This window comes from Engystomops pustulosus, chromosome 6 (genome assembly GCF_040894005.1).
Source record: "Engystomops pustulosus chromosome 6, aEngPut4.maternal, whole genome shotgun sequence".
Classification (NCBI taxonomy): domain Eukaryota; kingdom Metazoa; phylum Chordata; class Amphibia; order Anura; family Leptodactylidae; genus Engystomops; species Engystomops pustulosus.
The window spans coordinates 122,921,271-122,942,175 of record NC_092416.1 but is presented as its reverse complement, the minus strand read 5'-3'; the positions used below and the strand labels follow the sequence as shown (position 1 = coordinate 122,942,175).

The window sequence follows — 20,905 nt, the reverse complement described above, 5'->3', positions numbered from 1 at the left end:
GGCTACATGTCACCCGTATGTAACCCATATGTCATAGTAAACTGTCCTTATGCGCACCCATGGCATCCATGTGACTTGGCCAACTCCTGAGCAAAAGGGGTCATATATAGTGAAACAACACCATATGTTGCCAATTTTTTAGTACTCCCACAGACTTTTTTGGAGAGACTGTACAGCAAAAACTGCAAAAAATATGTTCTATCTTTTACTTTGCAGTCTGACGGTCAGTGCAAAATATGGTGACTACATACATAGCCATATTTCCTATTAAAGTCAATGGGGCCATTTTTAGATGCAAAACAAAAAAAATTGTGGTTCATAAAAACATAAAAAGTAAACAGTGTGAGAGTTATCGTGGGGCGCTAGAAAACACAACCACTACAGCCGTTGTATGCAGGAGACCTCTATTAGGGTCGTAATGAAAAAAGATTAGTTTATTTTAGATCATAACGAACAATAAAGGATAAAACGGTAGATGGTAATATACAATACAAAATAATAATAATTGTCCCCTTAACGTGTTTCGGGTCGCAGACCCTTTCTCAAAAAACGGACAGGCATAGTATCATAGTATATAAGGCTGGAAAAAGACTCAAAGTCCATCAAGTCCAACCTTTATGAATTAAATAAATGTTTTATCCCCATAACCCGTGATATTTTTTCTCTCCAGAAAGGTATCCAGGCCTCTCTTGAACATGTACATAGAGTCCGCCATAACAACCTCCTGCGGCAGAGAGTTCCATAGTCTCACTGCTCTTACAGTAAGGAACCTTTGTCTATGTTGATGGTAAAATCGCCTTTCCTCTAGGCGTAGAGGATGCCCCCGTGTCCTGGTCACAGGCCTAGGTATAAAAAGATCTTTGGAGAGATCCTTGTACTGTCCGTTCAGGTATTTGTACATTGTAATGAGGTCTCCACTCAGTCGTCTTTTTTCTAAACTGAATAATCCCAAATTTTTTAATCTGTCAGTGTATTCTAGTTCCCCCATTCCCCTAATAATCCTGGTTGCTCTCCTCTGCACCCGTTCCAGCTCTACTATATCCTTTTTATACACTGGTGCCCAAAACTGTACACAATATTCCATGTGTGGTCTGACGAGGGATTTGTATAAGGGCAAAACTATGTCTTTATCATGAGAATCTATTCCTCTCTTGATACATCCTATAATTTTATTTGCTTTAGCAGCCGCCTAGCTCTGGTCACTAAAATTAAGTTTACCATCCACCAATACCCCCAAGTCCTTTTCAGCTCCAGTTTTACCAAGTAATTGACTGTTTAGAACACAATTATACTTTTTGTTTCCATGGCCCAAGTGCATAACTTTACATTTATCTACATCAAACCTCATCAACTATTTCTCTGCCCACTCCTCAAGCTTCCACAAATCCCTCTGTAATTCTAAACTATCGGCCTCAGTATTTATTACTTTACACAGCTTAGTATCATCTGCGAATATTGAAACTTGACTGTGTAAACCCACTACAAGGTCATTAATAAAAATATTAAAAAGAAGTGGCCCCAATACTGACCCCCGTGGCACTCCACTGTGAAGTCAACCCAATTTGAGAATGTGCCCTTAATGACGACTTTCTGCACAGGAAGTTGGTGTTGTCGTGACAACACCTACACGCTGGAAATATGAGCGATGAACAGTAACCGGTGACAAACCATTAACACCTGCAGACTATTGCTTCATGCAGAGCCTTTGTAAATGATATTGAACTTAAAGTGCCAATACATAAAACAGTCTGATGCATCACATACATAAGAGAATAGTCGCACTAATAAATACTTCACAATAAAACACATATGTGAGCACTATAGTTACCACATTATAAAGGAGTACATATAAAAATATAATCTATATAAGTATATATAAAATATGTAAAACATATATAGTACAGATACAATTGTATAAAAAAACACCAGAAATATAGGATGATAATAGAGGTCTCCTGCATACAACGGCTGCAGTGGTTGTGTTTACTTTTTTATATACTACCACCTGATGGGCAGTATCCAAAAAAACCCATAGGAAACACGTCCTCCTACTCCTCCATCATCAATGCCAATTCCAAAAAATGTTCTAACTGTGCCCACACCGCCAAGTCATTTGTAGTTCCTTACCCATGTACGAATGTAGTGATGTAGCAGGGAGACCCCTCCAGTAACTGCCTCCAGACATCTGTTGAAAGCTCTCCCCATGGGCATAATATGGTATGCAGAGTTTAGTTTACCTAAGGTAGACTGTGGTTCTCTAAGTGTCACCTTTTTCTCTTGTGACCTCCTTTTGTATATCAAGCTGCTTATTCATTTGCAAGTTGCATTCCATTGCCATTGTATCTATAGTGATGCCTAGGAATGTTTTTTCCATTGCCAGTGGTATTCTGAAATGCTTCGCCACCTGTTACATCACGTGTAATCACACGTTAGAATCAGGAGGGCACAAAAAAATCATCCCAATAATGGCTGCCCAATAGTCTCTTTCTTCACCACCCACTCAATAAATGTACTAAATCTCTCAAAATATGTGCAAGAGAGTTAACACTCCATTGGAGAATATCTGTTGACATAAAACCTTTCCTCCCAAACACAACATAATAGATGCACACTTTCAGGATGCAATCTCAGTAAGTGGAAGGACGCTTCTATGTCCAACTCGGCCAATAATGGTCCTCGGCCATAATCCTTTACCCAAAGGCAAAGCCAAATTGAACGAGGTGTACACCATAGACCACAGTTCCAGATCAATACCATCATTTTTCTGAATTCCCTTTTTTGAAAATGATAAATGTGGAAGAAGCCTAAACTTGTTAGGTTTCTTTTTTAGCACTAAGTTTCCCCACCAGTATCACCTAAAAAGGATCTCACTAATCCCCTTAATCAATAACGCCTCCCCATCTCTCTTCGGGTACATACTTAGATGCAGATGCATTGGGGCACATTTAATCACCCGGTCCCTGTGCAATCCCTGATCCGGAACATCTGCCGGAATGCCCATCTGCCGCGATTCATGAAGATCGTGCACCCGATTTCCTGCATGTGTTGCTTCCCCGATCAGGTCCGCTGGAGTTCACCATCTTCCTCCCGGTGTATGTAAGTGCATTGCTTGCGACACAAATTGAATTGTTAAATCCTGCGCGTAGTCCAAATCCGTCGGATGGTCCGATGGCCCCTCCCCTGATTTGTGTTGTGTGAAAGCCAGCGCGATTGCAACGCAAAACGATCGCATGCAACATAATCCCTGGTGTGATGCCCGAAATGTCGGGAAACTCGACAAAAATGTGGCCGCGGGACACTTAGTAAATAAGCCGCATTGGGGCAGATTTATCAAGCTGTCTGAAAGTCAGAATATTTCTAGTTGCCCATGGCAACCAATCACAGCTCCCCTTTAAAATATTCATGAGCACTGGTAAAATGAAAGCTGAGCTGTGATTGGTTGCCATGGGCAACTAGAAATATTCTGACTTTCAAACAGCTTGATAAATCTGCCCCATAGTGTCCAACAGCATTGTTGACCTGTGAGCCTCCCTACAAGAAGAGCACTCATGCTTAAGTTTGCATTTTGTACCAAATTTACTGGTCCCCTTATTAAAGGTAAAACAAAACACTTTTTGAGATCCCTCTGAGTGCTCTGACAAATCAGAGCCCCTGGTTACCAATTGAAAGTACTGGCCACCACCGGATCCCCCCGCCGTTAAATGTAGCTAGAGGCCTATGTCTCTATGATCCAATCTTATGCTAGGCCACACAGCTTTTATTTGACAAAATTGTTTTTCCTACTCCTCTCCAATAGTGTCCGTCTAACAAAAAAGTGCAGAGAAGTTTTCCGGCACTTTTTCACTGATTCAAACCAGGGTGCACCCTCTTGCCTAGCACCCTCACAGGTTGTGGCCACTGAAACCCCCAGACTGGACACTGAACCACCATCTGGCCCAACCCAACATTTTCTTGTCCCCTGCTTCCTAACTGACCTGCATACCTAAGTATTACAGGTCCACCGTATGCTGCCACTGGAGACTGCATGTTAAACACATCTGGCCATCCAAACACAAACTTCTGCAAACTACTTATGACATCCTACAAACAGCAGCCTATCTCCCCAGGAAGGACCCCGCTTACTAAGAAAAATATTGGGCACTTTCTTAAGAGGTGTGGACAACCCACTAAACCTTGCTGCCTGGGCGCTGTGAACCCACCAGCTGAAGTGTATGGATCCCAATTCTCACCTCCTTCTTGGGACACCTAAGATACCATAGATGCTCGCCTGGAGATGGTGGAGTGCAGCTGTACAGACTTCTGTAAGCTGTGTTACTGGCTTCTTTACCTCAGACGTCTCTTTCCCAGGCTTGTCAAATCCAATAAACTATGAAGAAATGACTAGCACACACTAGTAGTAGCAGCTTGTGGTGTCCAGAAATACTAAAATTATTCATCCATAGTATTATTATCTTTGTCTTTGATTTGTGACAAGAGCTCCGAGAATGTTTTACATATCAGCACCCCCAACTACTGAATGTTAATTATCATGGTCAGTATGTAAGTGGTACCTACAACTATACTTTCGGTCCCTATTAACACAATACAGGTAAGGAGCCAACATGAGTCATCCATGGCCGCCCCCATCTAACTGAGCCAAGCAAATGTTGGCAAATAGGTAGTTATCTCAAAGACTAAGGTTATGGTATTATGTTCCAATCATCTCATAGATATGTTTATTGCTGACTAATTAACTCTTTTTGTATATATTACATCATAGTTTCTTTATAGATGCTGGAATTACTTCACCTCACAAATGGAGGTATTACCTCAAAGTGACATTACTGAGGGACCTCCTAGATGTGCATATTGCCTCATGGTTACATCACAAAAGTGTGTTCTACCTCATAGATGTGTTTATTACCTCATAATTATTTTATAATTGCGCATCATACGTTTAGCTGCATTCACATGTGTCTGACTTGCATGTATAAAAGCCAGTCAACCAGAGCAGTGTGCTACTGATTGCGTGCATTTGGAAACACATATGTGATTGAGCCAATCCCCTCTCCATTCTGATCTTAATTAAAACGGGTCAAAAACGTATGCGTTTTAAAAAAGCGCATGCTTTTTTTTAACGGACTACTTAAAAAATGGCCCAAAAAACGGGTTCAAAGCGCCACGTGTGCCGCCGACCTCAGGCTACATGCATTTCTAATATGTGCAAAAAACAGTCCACAAACAGGGTGAAGTTTGTGATCCATTTTAGGCGGATGGAGATGGGGGCTGGTCATGCTACCCATCTCCATAGGAAGCTAAGCAGCCATGACTCAAATCGGAGAAGGATAGGACCTTTTGTGATGCAACCGCAAAACTAGCCATTTTTGTGGAAAGTTCACAGTTGCCATTTATGGTCATGTGCATGGGGCCTTTCAGTTGCTTTGTACATGTAGGAATTACTTCATAGATTTGGGTATTACCTAAAATTTTACCTTACATAGGCAGATATTTTCTCATGGTCACCTCATAGAAGTGCATATTACCTCATGGTTATATCAGAAATATGTGTATTACTTTAAGGTACCTTCCTAGATGCTGATAATTACTCGGAGGTATTATCTAAAAGTTATAATACGGAGGCAGGTATTTTCTTATGGGCACCTCATAAACGTACATATCACCTCATGGTTACATCACAAATGTGTTTCTTACCTTAAAGATGCTGATATTAACTCATAGTGCCTAATGTATATAAGTATTACCTCAAATGTATGTTATAAAGTCAGTTATTTTCAAAAAGGCTTCTCATAGCTGCACATATTACCTCATGGTTACACCACACATGTGTATTACCACACAGTTATCTCATCAATACAGGTATTATCTACGTTACCTTATAGAGGCATATATTTTCTCATGGTCACCTCATAGATGTGCATATTACTTTATTTTATAGTGATGTAGGAATTACCTCACATCCAAAGTATAAATGCAAGAATTTCCTCACAGTGATGATGTTTCTAAAGGCACTATATCAATGCAGATATATTAATAGACCCAAAGCAACTCAAAGTATTATGGTGAAAATACATGTATGAGATTCATCAGAAGTTTCTGAGGTAAAACTGTTCTAGTTGCCCATGGAAACCAATCAGAGTTCAGCTTTCATTTTATAAACATCTGTGGGAAAATGATAGCTGAGCCCTGATTGGTTGATATGGGCAAATAGAGCAGATCTGCGCTCAGACACTTCTGATAAATCTCCCCTCCCTGGTCTTTACAGTGGTGAAGAATCACTTCTAAAATTATTTACCTGGTGTCATAGCCCTATGGGGCACATTTACTAAGAACAGTGCAAGCTGCACTAAGGGTGCGGTCACATAGTGCGTTTTCATTGCGTTTTGAAACGCAAGGTGATTTGCCTAATTACATTACTATTAACATTTGCGTTTTCCATACGCAGTGTAAATGCTATGTTAACACATGCATTAACAATGTGTTAACAAAACGCAAATGTAAATGCATGTATTAACAGCACATTTACATAGCATTTTCTTAAACTCAAATGTTAACAGTAATGTAATTAGGCAAATGACCTCTCCTCAGCTGTTGTAATGCATTTCAAAATGCGAATTTGCGCAATTAAAAACGGACAAGGCCGCGGTCACACGTACCGCTAAGCGTCAGTTATAACGTGACGCTAGCGCACAGGGGGAGGTCCTCGGCCCGAACGCACAAGCGTTTCCAGGGAAACGCATGCGATTGTTAAGCCGATCGCATGCGTTTCTCTGGATACGCATGTGCGTTCGGGACGAGGACCTCCCCCTGTGCGCTAGCGTCGCGTTATGAACGGACGTCTAGCGGTACGTGTGACTGCCGCCTAAGAGTGAAGACACACGTGGCGTTTTTAGGCCATTTTTACTAAGTGCGTTTTCAGATCGTTTAAAAACGCATCCGTTTTTGTCCGTTTTTAATTGTGCAATTTCGGAAAAACTGACAAAAACGCATGCGTTTTCAAGAAAGGCATGCGTGTTTCAAAAAAGCATGCTGTTTTCAAAAATGTATGCGTTTTTTAACTAAAAACGGTCCAAAAACGGCCTAAAAATGCCACGTGTGTCTTCACCCTGAGGGCACGTTCACACATTCCGCTATCGTCGCATTCATAACGCGACACTAGTGCACAGTGGGCGGGGCTTGGGCCGATCACATATGCGTTTCCCGGGAAACGCATGCGATTAATAACCCGATCGCATGCGTTTCTCTGGAAAACTCCGCCCCCTGTGCGCTAGCGTCGCGTTATGAATGCGGCGCTAGCGGAACGTGTGAACGCGCCCTAAGGGCGCTGTCCCACGTTGCGTTTTGGCTGCGTTTGCAAACGCAAACGTAGACAAAACCGCACCCACCGGGGTGGGCCGTGGCCCGATCGCATCAGTGTTTCTAGGGAAACGCCTGCAATCGGGAACGAGCCGCCGGTGTTTTGCATTAAATTAGAAACGCTGATGCGAAAGGGCCACGGCTCGCCCCGGTGGGTGCGGTTTTGTCTGCGTTTGAAAACGCATGCGGTTTTGAAAGTTTTTCCGAAATTGCGCAATAAAAAACAGACAAAAACACATGCGTTTTTAAAAAACGGATGCGTTTTTAAAAAACGGATGCGTTTTTTAACGATCTTAAAACGCACTAACTAAAAACAGCCCAAAAACGGCCTAAAAACGCCATGTGTGTCTTCACCCTTAGGCCGGCGCCACACAGGGCGCTTTGTCTGCGCTTGCAAACGCAAACGCAGAAAAAGTCGCGCCCACCGGGGCGGGCCTCAGCCCGATCGCATCGGCGTTTCTATGGAAACGCCTGCGATCGGGAACGAGCCGCCGGTGTTTCGCGTTAAAGGCGCCGGCCTTATGTGTCCTCTGTTATAAGGTGTCATTCTGCCGTCAGCACAGGGGGCGCTAGCTCTGGTAGAGAGCAGTGAGTCATCAGGTGCAATACACAGGATCTATCAGGTGCAAGAAATGCAAGGGCTGAGATACTGGCCACACAACAAGGAAACCTAAAACACACATCCAACATAGAGGCTGTGCATGCTGCACTACTACATGTACTCTGTGAGTCAGCATGCAAGTATAGTAAGTACTGTAGTAAAGGACTAGCAGGTTGATCATTGAGAAGTGGTGACAGGGGTAGTAAATATGGAAGCCTATAGGATTCTACAGTTGGAGGAAAGATGACTTTTGTGCCCAGCATCTTTGTTACATGTTTGATATCTGCAGGTGTGAACGGTACCATTTCCTAGTGTCAGATAAAATAATTGTGACCTATGACCAGTGTCTCCATGCTACATAACTGTTGGCATGAATTACATCTGAGGGTCCTATGAATTTTATGTGAATTTGGGACATTTTTTAAAGGAGTTACTTTATTGATATCTTTATGAGCACTGATACACTGTACCTGCTGCTGTGGACTGCTCCAGATATTCTCTCACATACCCACTTGCTCCGGGTTTTTCCAGGGAACCCTGTCTGCAGACTTCTGGGAAATGGAATTTAAAATCTGACATTGTGATTGGTAAATGGTGTTGGTTTTATTGCACTTTATGAGCAAGGAACTCTTGGGACCAAAACATGTAGGTGTGGAATATTAAGGTCAATTTCACATGGTGAGAACACACACAAACATGTACAGTTTATGAGCCCAGTGCCAGGGATGAGACCTCCAAGCAACTAAGTTATAGAAGGAGTCCCTTCTTCCAGTGTAACATTAATACTGTCCTGAGAGCATAATTAACCCCTTAAGGACGCAGGGTTTTTCGGCCGATTTCTCGCTCTCCAACTTCAAAAATCCATAACTTTTTCATTTTTACGTGTACAGACCTGTGTGAGGGCTTATTTTGTGCGTAACAAATTTTACTTTCCCTTGATGTTATTTATTTTAACATGCCGTGTACTGCGTAGCTGAAAAAAAATTCCAAATGTGGAAAAATTGAAAAAAAACGTCTCTTGCGTCACGTTCTTGTGGGCTCAGTTTTTACGACTTTCACTCTTCGCTCCAAATAACACGCCTACTTTATTCTTTGGTTCGGTGCGATCGCGGTGATACCAAATTTATATAGGTTTTATTGTGTTTTAATACATTTTCAAAAATTAAACGAATGTGTACAAAAAAGAAAAAAAATTTTTTGCCATCTTCTGACGCTAATAACTTTTTCATACTTTGGCGCACGGAGATGTGTGAGGGGTCATTTTTTGCGAAATGAGGCGACGTTTTCATTGCTTCCATTTTGAGGTCTGTGCGATATTTTGATCATTTTTTATTTCATTTTTTATGTGATGTAAAAAGGTGTAAAAGTCGCATTTCGGACATTTGGGCGCCATTTCCCGTCTCGGAGGTCACCGCCGGCCGTAACCGTTTTTATATTTTGATAGATCGGGCATTTTGGGACGCGGCGATACCTAATATGTTTGTGATTTTTACTGTTTATTATGTTTTATATCCGTTCTAGGGAAAGGGGGGTGATTTGAACTTTTAATATTTTATTAATTTTTTTTATTTTTTAAACTTTTTTTTTTCTTTTTTTTTTTCACTATCTTTTAGACCATCTAGGGTACATTAACCCTAGATGGTCAGATCGCTGCTACCATATACTGCAATACTTCTGTATTGCAATATATGGCATTTTTGCAGCATATTCATTACAATGAGCCACTGGCTCATTGTAACGAATCTGCAGCTGCCAGATAGCCTCGTGTCAAAAGAAGACACGAGGCTACCATGGCAACCGATCGCCGCCCCCCGATGACGTTCGGGGGCGTGGCGATCGAAAAAAAGATGGCGGCGCCCGCGCGCCGCCGTCTTTTAGATGCCGCCGGCGACTTTGCCGGCGGCAACGGGGGGGTTAATAGCCGCGATCGGTGCTAGCACCGACCGCGGTTATTAGCGGTGGGGGTTTTATGCATTTTGCAAAAACCCCCACCTTTGTATGAAGAGGACTCAGCCCGTGAGCCCTCTTCATACATCCCTTATACCTCTGCGCCGTAGAGCTACGGCGCAGAGCGTTAAGGGGTTAAAGTACATTGCAGAGGCTCCTTACATAATATATAACTATGATACTTGGAGTGCCATCCCCATCACAGTGTTTGCAGTTTGGGCACTCGGCTGCCAAAAACTTCGCTATCACTGGTCTAGGGGATGGGGGACCGTTTCTTAACATGTGTTCTGGCATGTGTTCATTAATTAAATAATAACTTTGTCAAACAGCCGGAGGCACTCAGGCCGACAGCGTCCGAGCGCCTCTTTGCTTCCCCGGCTTTTAATTTATGCATGCCCCCGCTGCAAGCATTCTCCTGCTCCTGGGCGGCGAACTAGGAGAGAGCACACGCCCTGCTCTCTTCACAACCCAGCTCTGGCGTCACTACCTGGATCGTAATTCCCTGAATGGGATCGGGAGGCGGCTTGTAGCGGGAGTGTATATAAATTAAAAGCCATGGAGTGCCTCAGCTGTTTTATAGCCTGCATAAAATGCATGCATTTTGGACAAACCCCCTTCCACGTTTTTATGCGTTCAACCCTCAGGGCGCGTTCAAACGCTTTTGTTGTGTTTTCATTGCATTTTAACATGCATTACAACAGCTGAGGAGAGGTGATTTGCCTAATTACATTACTGTTAACATTTGCGTTTACAAAATGCATTGTAAACGTGATGTTAACACATGTGTTAACAATACGTTAACGCATGCGTTTTGTTAATGCATGCGTTAACAAATGTAAATAGTAATGTAATTTGGCAAATCTACCTCTGCTCAACTGTTGTAATACGTTTTAAACGCAATGAAAACGCAACATGTGAACGCGGCCTCCGGGTTTATCTACACGGTACATAGTCAGCTGCTGACTCGCTTGCACCAAATCCACCAAGATAAACCACTCAAGCACTGTATAAAAGAAAAATCCCTGAGGGTGCATTCACACATTGCATTTTGAAATGCATGACAAGGAGAAGTGATTTGCCTAATTACATTATGCTTAAAGGAGTATTCCAGGAATATGAACATCTGACACAAAAACCCATAATGCTATAAATAAAGAAATGTAACAAAACTTAATGTCATTTGTCACAAAATGGAGCTTAAATAGTTTGATTTTATGATTCACAAAATTTTATGGCCTCTCTAAAGTTATCACCAAAATGGCTGCCACTGGAAACTACAAGTCCCAAGATCCTTTAGTTCTCAGTAACTCCTCCGACCTCTTTTGCTCTGCTCCCAGTGCTTTCTTGCTCTGTTACCATAGTAATGATGTGTAACTGCCATCACCAAAACACTGGCCATACTGGTTGTGCTGCAACCAACCGACTACAGCCAAACGTAGTGGTGATCACATGACCTGTGATGTAGACATGTGACCAGCGGCCATCTTCTGTCCTGTGTCTGCTCTACAACGGACCACGTGGAGGAAATTAACAGACTGATTAAAGGGCCAGTAACATTTTAACCCCTTATCACCGACACTAGTTTTCAGCTCAATGACCAGACTCGATTTTTCAAATCTGACATGTCTCACGATAATTGGTTATAACTTCGGAACGCTTTAACATATCCTGGTGATTTTGAGAATGTTTTCTCGTGACACATTGTACTTCATGTTAGTTATAAAATTTAAGTGATAAGTTTTGCGTTTCGTTCTGAAAAAAAGTGAAAATTTGGCAAAAGTTTGTAAAAATTCTTCATTTTCCAAGTTTGAAATGTTCTGTTTTCCAGACAGGAAGTAAAACTACCCAAAAAGTTTGATAATTAACATTTACAGAATATCTGCTTTATGTTGGGATGATAATTTATGCTTCCGGTCATTTTTCTAGGATGTTATGAGGTGCAGAACTTTAGGTGCGATTTTTCTTATTTTCATGAAAATTGTCATAACTCACATTTTGAGGGACAACTCAGCTTTCAAGTGACTTTGAGAGGCCTAAATAATAGTAAAACCCCATAAATTACCCCACTATAGAAAGTTCACCCCTCAACATATGTAAAACAACTTCTATTAAGTACATTAACCCTTTAAGTGTTTCACATGGGTTAAAAAATATGGACCTGCGATTTAGAAACTATGGAATTTTTTTGGAAATACATTCATTTAGGCCAAACTGACATTTTCAGAATAAATTAAATGATGAAACGCACTGCAACGCTTGATGCCCAATTCCTCCCGAGTGTACTGATACCACATATGTGGTGGTAAACTGCTGTACGGGCGCACGGCCGAGTATAGAATGAATGGAGGCGCCATCCACAGCAGATTTGTATTGTCACATTGTACGACCTATACATTTTTATTTTTTTTGGTAATGCGATCATATGAGGGCTTATTTTTTATGGGATGAGATACAATGTATAAATAATTTATTTTGGGAGTCTAAAGCTTATTCATGAGATTTTATTAACTATTTCAAGGGGGACACAAACAAAATCATCAATTTTTATTTTGGATTGTGAGCATTCCCCCCCCCCCCCCCCCCGCTCACCGTAACGTAAAAATAATATTTTATCTTTATTCTCTGGTTCACTACGATTGCGGTGATACCTCATTTATATAGTTTTTCTTATTTTGCTCAATTTTCCTGAGCAAAACCAATATTGGAGAAAATCGCATTGTTTTTACTATTGACAAGTTTTCAGGGCCATAACTTCTGTATTTTTCTGTTGTCAGATCTGGTTGAGGGCTTATTTTTTGCGAAAACAGTTGTTCTTTTCAGTCGTATCATATTAGGTACCGTAACTTTTTTTGATCACTTTTTAGAACATTTTTTGTGATGGTGTTTGATGAAAAATTGTATATTATGGGAAGTTTTTCGAGTTTTTTTTTTTACGTAGTTCACCGAGCGGGTTCAATATTGATTTAGATTTATTGTACATATTAATACGGACGCGGTGATACCAAATATGTACGTGTTTTGTGTTTTATATACTTTATTTGCATTTTATGTGTTACTGGGGAGATTATGGGACTTTTATTTTATTTATTTAATTATATTATAAAAAGATTTAATTTTTTTTTTTTTACTTTTTTACATTTTCTACTTCTTGGCTTGAATAAGCGATCATCCGATCGCTTATTCAAGCCTTTACACTGCAATACACTTGTATTGCAGTGTATAGTGAAAGTAACTGAGCATGCTGCGCATGCTCAGTTACTTACAGCCGGGTCCTGCCAGGAAGCTAGGACCCGGTGAGAAGAGGAGCCGACAGCCCCGGGTCACTCGTCGGAACCCGGGGCAGCGGCAGGAGGGATCGGATCCCGCGGTAAGCACACCGGGGGGGTCCGATCCACGGGGGACACACTTGCACGCCGCGGTCATGCTTGACCACGGCGTGCAAGGGGTTAAACACCTGGGATCTGAGTTTTTCCGATCCCGGGTGTTAGTGCCGGGTCTGGGCTGTGATATCACAGCCCGACACCGGCACCAGCGAGACCCGGTGTCCCGAAAACTTCTTCTGATGCGCCGCCGTAGAAAGGCGTCGCATCAGAAGAAGTACCCTTAATGACCGCCGTATAAACCCGATAGGGCGGTCATTAAGGGGTTAATTCTCCATTACAGTCTATGTCACCAGCATTTTTCTGCTAACAGGAGCAAAATTTTAAATAGCAACTAATTACAAATAAGCTTATATTTTAAGGAGCCATTTGTTTATGAATTATGCTGATTCCTGGAATACCCCTTTAACATTTGTTAGCATGTGTTAACATTATGTTGACAAAACACATGTTGATGTATTGTTAACACACATCTTAACCTTGAATTTTCATTGCATTTTGTAAACACAAACTGGATCTGTAATGTAATTAGGCAAATCACCTCTCGTCAGCTGTTGTAATACGTTTCAAGATGCCATGTAAACATAACCAAAACGCAACGTGTGAATGTGGCCTCACCCTGGTGCAGGCTGTGGATTGTATATAAACTGCACCTGCATGTGATGACACTGTCACAGCTTCTCTGCCGGAAACATCCGCATTATGCAGTGTAAAGTGTATAAGTGATAGCATGTCACAGAGTTAAAGGGATATTTTAATTTTGTCTTCTATTTTTTCACAAAAACAGTTCCACAAATGTCCACATGTTTTACATTGTGTTGCAGTTCAGCCCTATGATGTTAAACAGCAGTTGGGTACTATTTTGGGAAGAAAGAAAATATTTATCTATGAATTATACAATAATAACCATAACTCTAACTGAAAGTGTAATTGAAGTTGCTGTACTCCACTGCAAAATCTGTAAAAAACTTATTCATAGAGATAATCTTCTCTTGCTGAGAAGGGATTCCATATAGGTCTCCTAGTTTCTGGATACTCACAACCCTGCAGAGGTGGACTGGCCCACCAGAGTACCATAAGATCCTACCAGGCTCTATGCAACAATAAGCCCCAGTAGTTCATCCATTTGGACGTTACAAGGAGGGTGAACCCAAGGAAACCCGGTCTGAAACTGCACCCCTGTAGGTCAGGGTCTGTATAAAAAATAATATTTCCTGACCAGAAATAGCATGACTGTTCTCTTTTTCGTTGTATTATACTGTTTCTAGGGGGAAAACGTCTTTTATCTCATGTGACCCATTTAGAGGTGAGGCCTAAGGGACAGAATTTCTTCTGAGAACCATTGGTAAAGCAGATGGAGATCCATTTTTCTTGTGCACACTTAGGCTTAAATCGTCTGATGTGGAACGACCTCTGACTCCATGAAACTTCTGAATATGGCGCTCACTGAACCAGTATGTAGATTCAAGCCTGTACTCCCGGATCATTGCATGTAGGTTCCTCAGCTGTGCCAGGAGCCTCTGATCCTGGATGCGCATTTCAGACTAGGATACAGAACAGGGGGAAAAGGAGGAGGTAGATGAAAGCCTCTCCACTCTATGATAATGTCATAGTTGATGTGTCTGTGGTACAATAAAATCGTATGGATCAGTGAGCATTCCTAGCCTTCTTGTTCTGTATTCTCTGCATTCACAGTTCCCTCTTTTTACATTATGAATCCGAAGCTTCCTTTTTCTACATCCATGCATCCTCAGCCTCCTCTTTCTACATTATCTGTCTCCTCTATTTACATTTTTGCATCCTAAACCTCCTCTTTTTATATCCTTACATTCTCTGCTTTCTCCTACTACATCCTTGCATTATCAGCCTCCTCTTTCTACATTGTCATGGGCTCTATTTAAATTCTTGCAACCTAAGCCTCCTCTTTCTATATCCTTGCATCCTCTGCCTCTTCTATTTACATCCTTGCATAATCAGACTCCTTTATTAACGTCACTACATCCTCAGCCTCCGTTTTTTACATCACTGCATCCTCACTCTCCTTTATTTAGATCACTGCATCCTCACTCTCCTTTATTTAAATCACTGCATCCTCAGTCTCTCCTTTCTACATCCTCAGGCTCCTTTATTTACATCACTGCATCCTCAGCCTCCTTTTTCTACATTATTACATCTTCAGCCTCCTCTTTCTTGCTTGCATTCTCTGCTGTGCCTCCTGATTATCTGCTTCCTATTAGGTCGGATGATGCCTCCTCCCTTTCAACAGCTGTGTGTGCAAGGATTGGGTGGGTGTATAATCTTACTACATCATAGAGATGAAATGTGATTGCAGCATCGTGAGATGGTGAATGACCCATCCCCAGCACTGATCTTACCAGCTCCCTTCTGAGCCAGGACAGGGCGGGTTCCAGTGGCATCTCCATAAAGAATCTGTGCAACTCTGCCAGCTACCAGGGCAGTGAACCTCCTGAATGTCACTGAAGTCATGGGGTCCCCACTTCAGGGGTACCTGGGCATCTGTAGAGGATAAGATACATCTGCTAAATGAAAGAGGCATCTATCTAAATGTCTAACACCACACCCCAGCGGGTCAGTTTTACCAACTCATTATGTGCCCAAACTGCAGTGGGGGCTTTAAGATGGCGTTGGCCGTTAAGGACACTGTGACACTACAGCTAAAACTGTCCGATGGAGGGCGCTGTGACATCTGTCTCCTCCCACATGGTCCATGATGGAGACGATGTATTGGCTCATTCAATACGAGATGTAACCTACAGCACATCTCTCAAGGCAAAGCCAGAGCTGCCTGTGCCTCCGCCTGCCCCCTCCTGCGCCCGGCGCCGCGTGCCACCGACTGTCGGGGTGCGCACAGGTCAGTGTCAGGGCGCATCAGCGTCTGCTGTTGGGGGATGTGATTGTAGTCTACAATGAGAAGTTGCAGCCTTTGTCTCGGAGCACAGGGGCTGATGGCTGGGGTATGAATGCTGTGTACACACACTCCGTATAGGAGATGTGGAGCTCCGTGTAGTGCGATGTGCTGCTGTGTGGCTGTGGAGTGTGTGGTGCTGAAGGGACAGCTCCTCGGCTCAGGGCTATGTGCTCGGCTGTCAGCATCTTATGCCTCGATAATGATGCACGTATCAGGTCACACATATGCATATAATTTATCTGAATGTAAATAAAGATAAATCAGTGTCTTACAATGAAGGGTAGGATTTGGTGATACCTGCTTTCCACAGGTCACACCTTGTCTGAGATGTATTGTTTATACTGTGAGAACACAACCAGGGCCACAGACATGCAGAGGTACATTGATGATGGTGCACTCATGGTAAGAGACTATACAATGGAGACACATATTACCTCTTCTGCATATTTTCAGTGACATATCTTTTCATGTGGGTGATTTGGGTCTCATTCAGCTAAATTTTAGCAGCTGTATCACAACCACAAATTTAGTTGTTTGGTCTCAACCAGTATCAAAGGGATCTATCATGATAGATCAAGTCCATCATACCGACTGTGGGTCTGATATTTGTGACTGCATCATATTTTCATATTGAATATGTACCAGAATTTTCAGCAGACTATTGCTAACCGTGTGTGTTTGGCTACTATTACCAAAACACTCCTTTACATATATTCAATGATCAGGAAGGTTTAGATTTCATAACCGGTAGGAATAGTATATTAAAGCAATTTTTTAATGTCAGGAGGTTTTGTTCTTACTGAATGACACCGAATTAGCAATTGACAATATCTCAATATAACCTCCAAGTTGTATACAGCACCTAAACAAATGTATGAAACTTTATTGTTCAATGCAGATTATTTTGTGCTGGCTTCCAGGCAAGAATCTTTTAATACAAACAGCATCCTGGACTGGGACACCAACACATTGAGGCTGTATAGCTCCATATTAAAGGACATCTACCATCAGGATGAAGGATTGTAAACCAAGCACACTTACAAACTGGTGTATTCCCCCTCTGTCAGGATCTGCTCTTCTTTGAGCTTCTTATGTACTGGTTTTTACAAACAAAAAGGCTTTTAAAATTAATAAAATAAATAAATAAAACAAAATATTGCAAATGCCTGGGGTGTTAATGGAGCCTTGAGCCCCTTAGGCTAATTTGCATAAAGCCTTTTTTTCTTAAAAATAAGGGCATTAGAAGCGTTAAGTAGAGTGAATCCTGCCAGAGGGGACACACACCAGCATGTAAATGTACTTAGTTTACAATCCTTCATCCTGATGAAGGGCTGTTGCACATTGTTCGGTTATCACAGGTGTGACGAGTGCCACGCCATGAACTCATCATTATGGTGGGCATTGATCTCTGTTGATCTCCGCTTTTAAAGCCCATTGCCCAAAAGCGAGTTCAATCTGAGATTCTCGTTCTGTGCCCCTGTGGAAATTCCAGGATTGAACCTAGACCACTGAGCTGACATGTTGAGTTCAGTGATTCGGGGTTTGATCCAGGAAATCCCCCCCCCCCCCCCCAAGTGCACTGAAGTCTCTCAGACCAAATTCGCTTGTAGGCAATAGGCTTAAAGCTTATAGCTGTTGCTTGTGTAGGAGCCACTCCTGGTCTAGGCTTCCAAGTATTGATGCAAAATATCATGCATAATAGTTGCTTTAAAAAGTAGCTTCAGGGTGGTTTTCAGAAGATGTAATATAGTAAGATTTGTCACCGGTATTTCTGACATCAGTATTCTTCCTCCCACATGTGGTTCCTCTAAATAAATGTAGATATAAATAGAGTTCAATAGTAATAAAAATGTAATTAATAAGCTCTATGAATAGGCTTGGTCTAGCAGCAAGAGTAATTGAGCTGGAGCTGGCCTTGCAACTGTGCAGAAATAAATTTTCTTAATTTTGATATTTCTTATATATATATTGTATTTTATGCACAATTTTCTAAACAGTTTCTCTTCCTACCAAATTCTAGTCTGATAAAGTTCTGCAAGATCAGGATGAACAGAACCAGAATCCATAAATGGCTTCTTCAAACACCTTGGAGCTAAACGATATTGGTAAAAGACATGGTGCTGATGACCACACCTATCTTGAGAGCTCAGCTACTATCAGAGGATTTGAGAACCCATCCTATGAGGAGATTGGGGAAACGACTTTTGGCCAGGATCCACAGGGCATCCAAGGTGTGAGCCCATTGTCTGAGGTGAGGGGATGGGCAGCAAAAGAGAACGGATCTCCCCAATCTGAGGACAGTCCAGAAGTAGAGACAGGAACACACTCTGTGGATTATGGTTTTATCTGTTCGCTGGTTTTGTTGGTCAGTGGCATAGTACTTGTGGCTGTGGCATACACCATACCACGAGAAGTACGAATCAGTCCAGATTCGGTATCAGCACGAGAGATGGAGAGGTTGGAACTGTACTATGCCCGTCTTGGCTCCCACCTAGACAAGTGTATTATTGCTGGGCTAGGCTTGCTGACTTTGGGAGGAACACTCCTCTCTATGCTACTCATGGTTTCTATATGTAAAGGGGAGCTGTACCGCAGGAGGAAATTCACCACAGCCAGAGGACCAAGGACAAAATACGGCTCCCTCAACTTAAGGATGAGACAAATGACTTCAGAGGGTGGACAGGTGTTGGTGGAACATGAAGTACTTGAATTAACAAATCATGTTATCCAGCATCAACATGAGCCTTGAATGTACTACAATCAGTTACAACAGGAATGCAGGGGGTTAAACATTAGAAATGAGTGAATTATTATGGTACGGTGGTATTAATGTTTAATGAGGTCAGATTATTTGCTTCCTCAGAGGTCCCTGCTGTTCCAATTTCAGAAACGTTGAAGGGGGAAGGGCAGCAACAACACAGAAGAAGTCAATCAAAAGCCTTCATCTGCTGTACTGGAACTGCAAGTTGCATCATACCAAACCACTGTACTTGCTGTAACTTGCAGCTCAACACTATTGCACCCATTTCTGGTGTAGAATGTTCAGTTTCAGATCCCTGGTAAATAACAAACCAGAGACTTGGCTTAGTAATTGTTTTATTTATCGTCTGAATATTTTTATTCTGCATTATGCAGGAGCCATTAATTGTCGTTTTTCACACGGTTTTCTGTTCAACCCAATTCCTTTAGAATCACAATTGCTGACATAATTCAAAGCAATCTGAAATGTGCATCAACAGATGGCCTCATTTAAGATCAGTCTTTCAGATGCCAACATAAAAATGAGATCTGCTTTTCATCACAATATTCTCAACCAATACTATAATCATATCACATCATGGAACTACACCTAATCACATCATAGATCCCTGTGGTGTTTTGAGTCCAGTTTAGGCCAGAACATTACTGTTCTTTAGGCATACAATTAACTGGCAACGCCAGTGATAGGCCTAATGGTGGATCTGTAGCCCAATGGGAGATGCAGGATAGATACATTTACTTTCTCTAGGTCATGTTGCAGAAAAATCTACGTGAATGTTCGACACATCCCATCTAATGTTATAATATTACTGAATTATCAGCAAAAGGAATAAGATAAAATAATTCGATTTATTCGCCAAGGTTGAGCTTTCAGGTGCAGGGTTGAGGTCATCCATTGTTGTACATCATTGACAGCAGGCGTAAAAGGCTGGACTAGGTGATGATTTTGTGTTTCACAACCATCTGAGAATAAAAAATAAAATGTGGAACATTTTCTGAGTAAAATGGCTTAATTTTTAACCCAAAAATAGTACACATGCTTGTGATTGTAAACATATTTTGCACACCAGTAGAATGAAGTTTCAAATGTACTGAAATTATGGCACAAATAAACGGGTCAAAGGTTAGCCATCCAAGAAGTGTCACACTTGATGCATGCTCAGCCCTGCAGTGTATTTAATTCTATTACTAAACAGTACCGTAACTAACTTTAACTTTAACAAACTGTGGAAAAATAGTACTGGTGACTACAAGAAACTTTGTGAGGGCGCCTTCCCACGCGACGTTTTTCTCGCGATTTTAATGCATCCAAAACGCATATGCGTTTAAGGCAGACTCTCCTCCCACTTTTATTTTGGATGCGTTTAAAACGCCACGTGGGACAGCGCCCTAAGGGTGGTGGCACATGTGGCATTTTGAAACCCCTTTTTAGGCCGTTTTTAAGCAGTCCATTTTGAAAATGCATTTGTTTTTGACCGTTTTTGTCCATTTTCCAATTATCTTAATTAAGATAATTGGGAAAAAAACTGTCAAAAACGGATGCGTGTTCAAAAAACACATGTGCGTTTTTTAACGGACTGCTTAAAAACGGCCCAAAAACTGGTTCAAAACGTCACGTGTGCCATAACCCTAAGGCTGGCAGCATACGTGGCATTTTGAACCCGTTTTTGGGTCGTTTTTAAGCAGTCCGTTAAAAAACGCATATGTTTTTGAAAAACTGATGCGTTTAAAAACCCATCCATTTTCAAAAACGCACACGTTTTTAACGAACTGCTTAAAAATGGTCCAAAGCCGGGTTCAAAAGGCCACGTGTGCCGCCGGCCTTAGAGTGGTTTAAGCATGCGTCAAATGCATCTGTTTATTTCTGTTCTTGTCCAGAACACAAACACATTCGCTGCGGGCGGCCATTTCACCCGGAGGCCGCGGCACACGTTC

The 20,905-nt window shown here is 41.8% G+C and overlaps 2 protein-coding genes across 11 annotated transcripts in view; one reads left to right on the top strand and one right to left on the bottom strand.

The window, feature by feature from the left end:
* Window positions 1-15,964, bottom strand: part of RAD21L1 (RAD21 cohesin complex component like 1) — a 66,115-nt gene extending 50,151 nt beyond the window's left edge. Inside the window, exons 1-2 of one of the 8 annotated variants that reach the window (XM_072110808.1) lie at window positions 15,882-15,964; window positions 15,657-15,798 (exon numbers count right to left, since the gene is read on the bottom strand). The gene's annotated coding sequence lies outside the window, so the exon portion shown is untranslated. Of the gene's footprint in view, window positions 1-5,691; window positions 5,720-5,741; window positions 5,764-5,872; window positions 5,895-5,950; window positions 6,115-8,424; window positions 8,506-11,154; window positions 11,288-15,656; window positions 15,799-15,881 lie in introns of those variants that run through there. The other 7 variants (XM_072110806.1, XM_072110807.1, XM_072110809.1 and 4 more) reach the window with 7 other exon arrangements.
* On the top strand, window positions 7,942-20,109 carry TMEM74B (transmembrane protein 74B). Of its 3 annotated transcripts, none has more exons than XM_072110818.1 (2): window positions 7,942-8,078; window positions 18,231-20,109. In XM_072110818.1, exon 2 carries the CDS (start codon window positions 18,279-18,281, stop codon window positions 18,957-18,959), a length of 681 nt encoding a protein of 226 aa, XP_071966919.1. In that variant the 5' UTR covers window positions 7,942-8,078; window positions 18,231-18,278; the 3' UTR covers window positions 18,960-20,109. The 3 variants fall into 3 exon arrangements, with proteins under 3 accessions (XP_071966919.1, XP_071966920.1, XP_071966918.1); XM_072110819.1 differs by having other exon boundaries at window positions 7,968-8,099; XM_072110817.1 differs by lacking the exon at window positions 7,942-8,078 and adding an exon at window positions 15,999-16,153.
* The last annotated feature ends 796 nt before the right edge of the window (window positions 20,110-20,905 follow it).

Excerpts from the sequence above, each read along its gene's own strand:
- TMEM74B (XM_072110818.1), top strand. The coding sequence starts at position 18,279 with ATGGCTTCTTCAAACACCTTGGAGCTAAACGATATTGGTAAAAGACAT.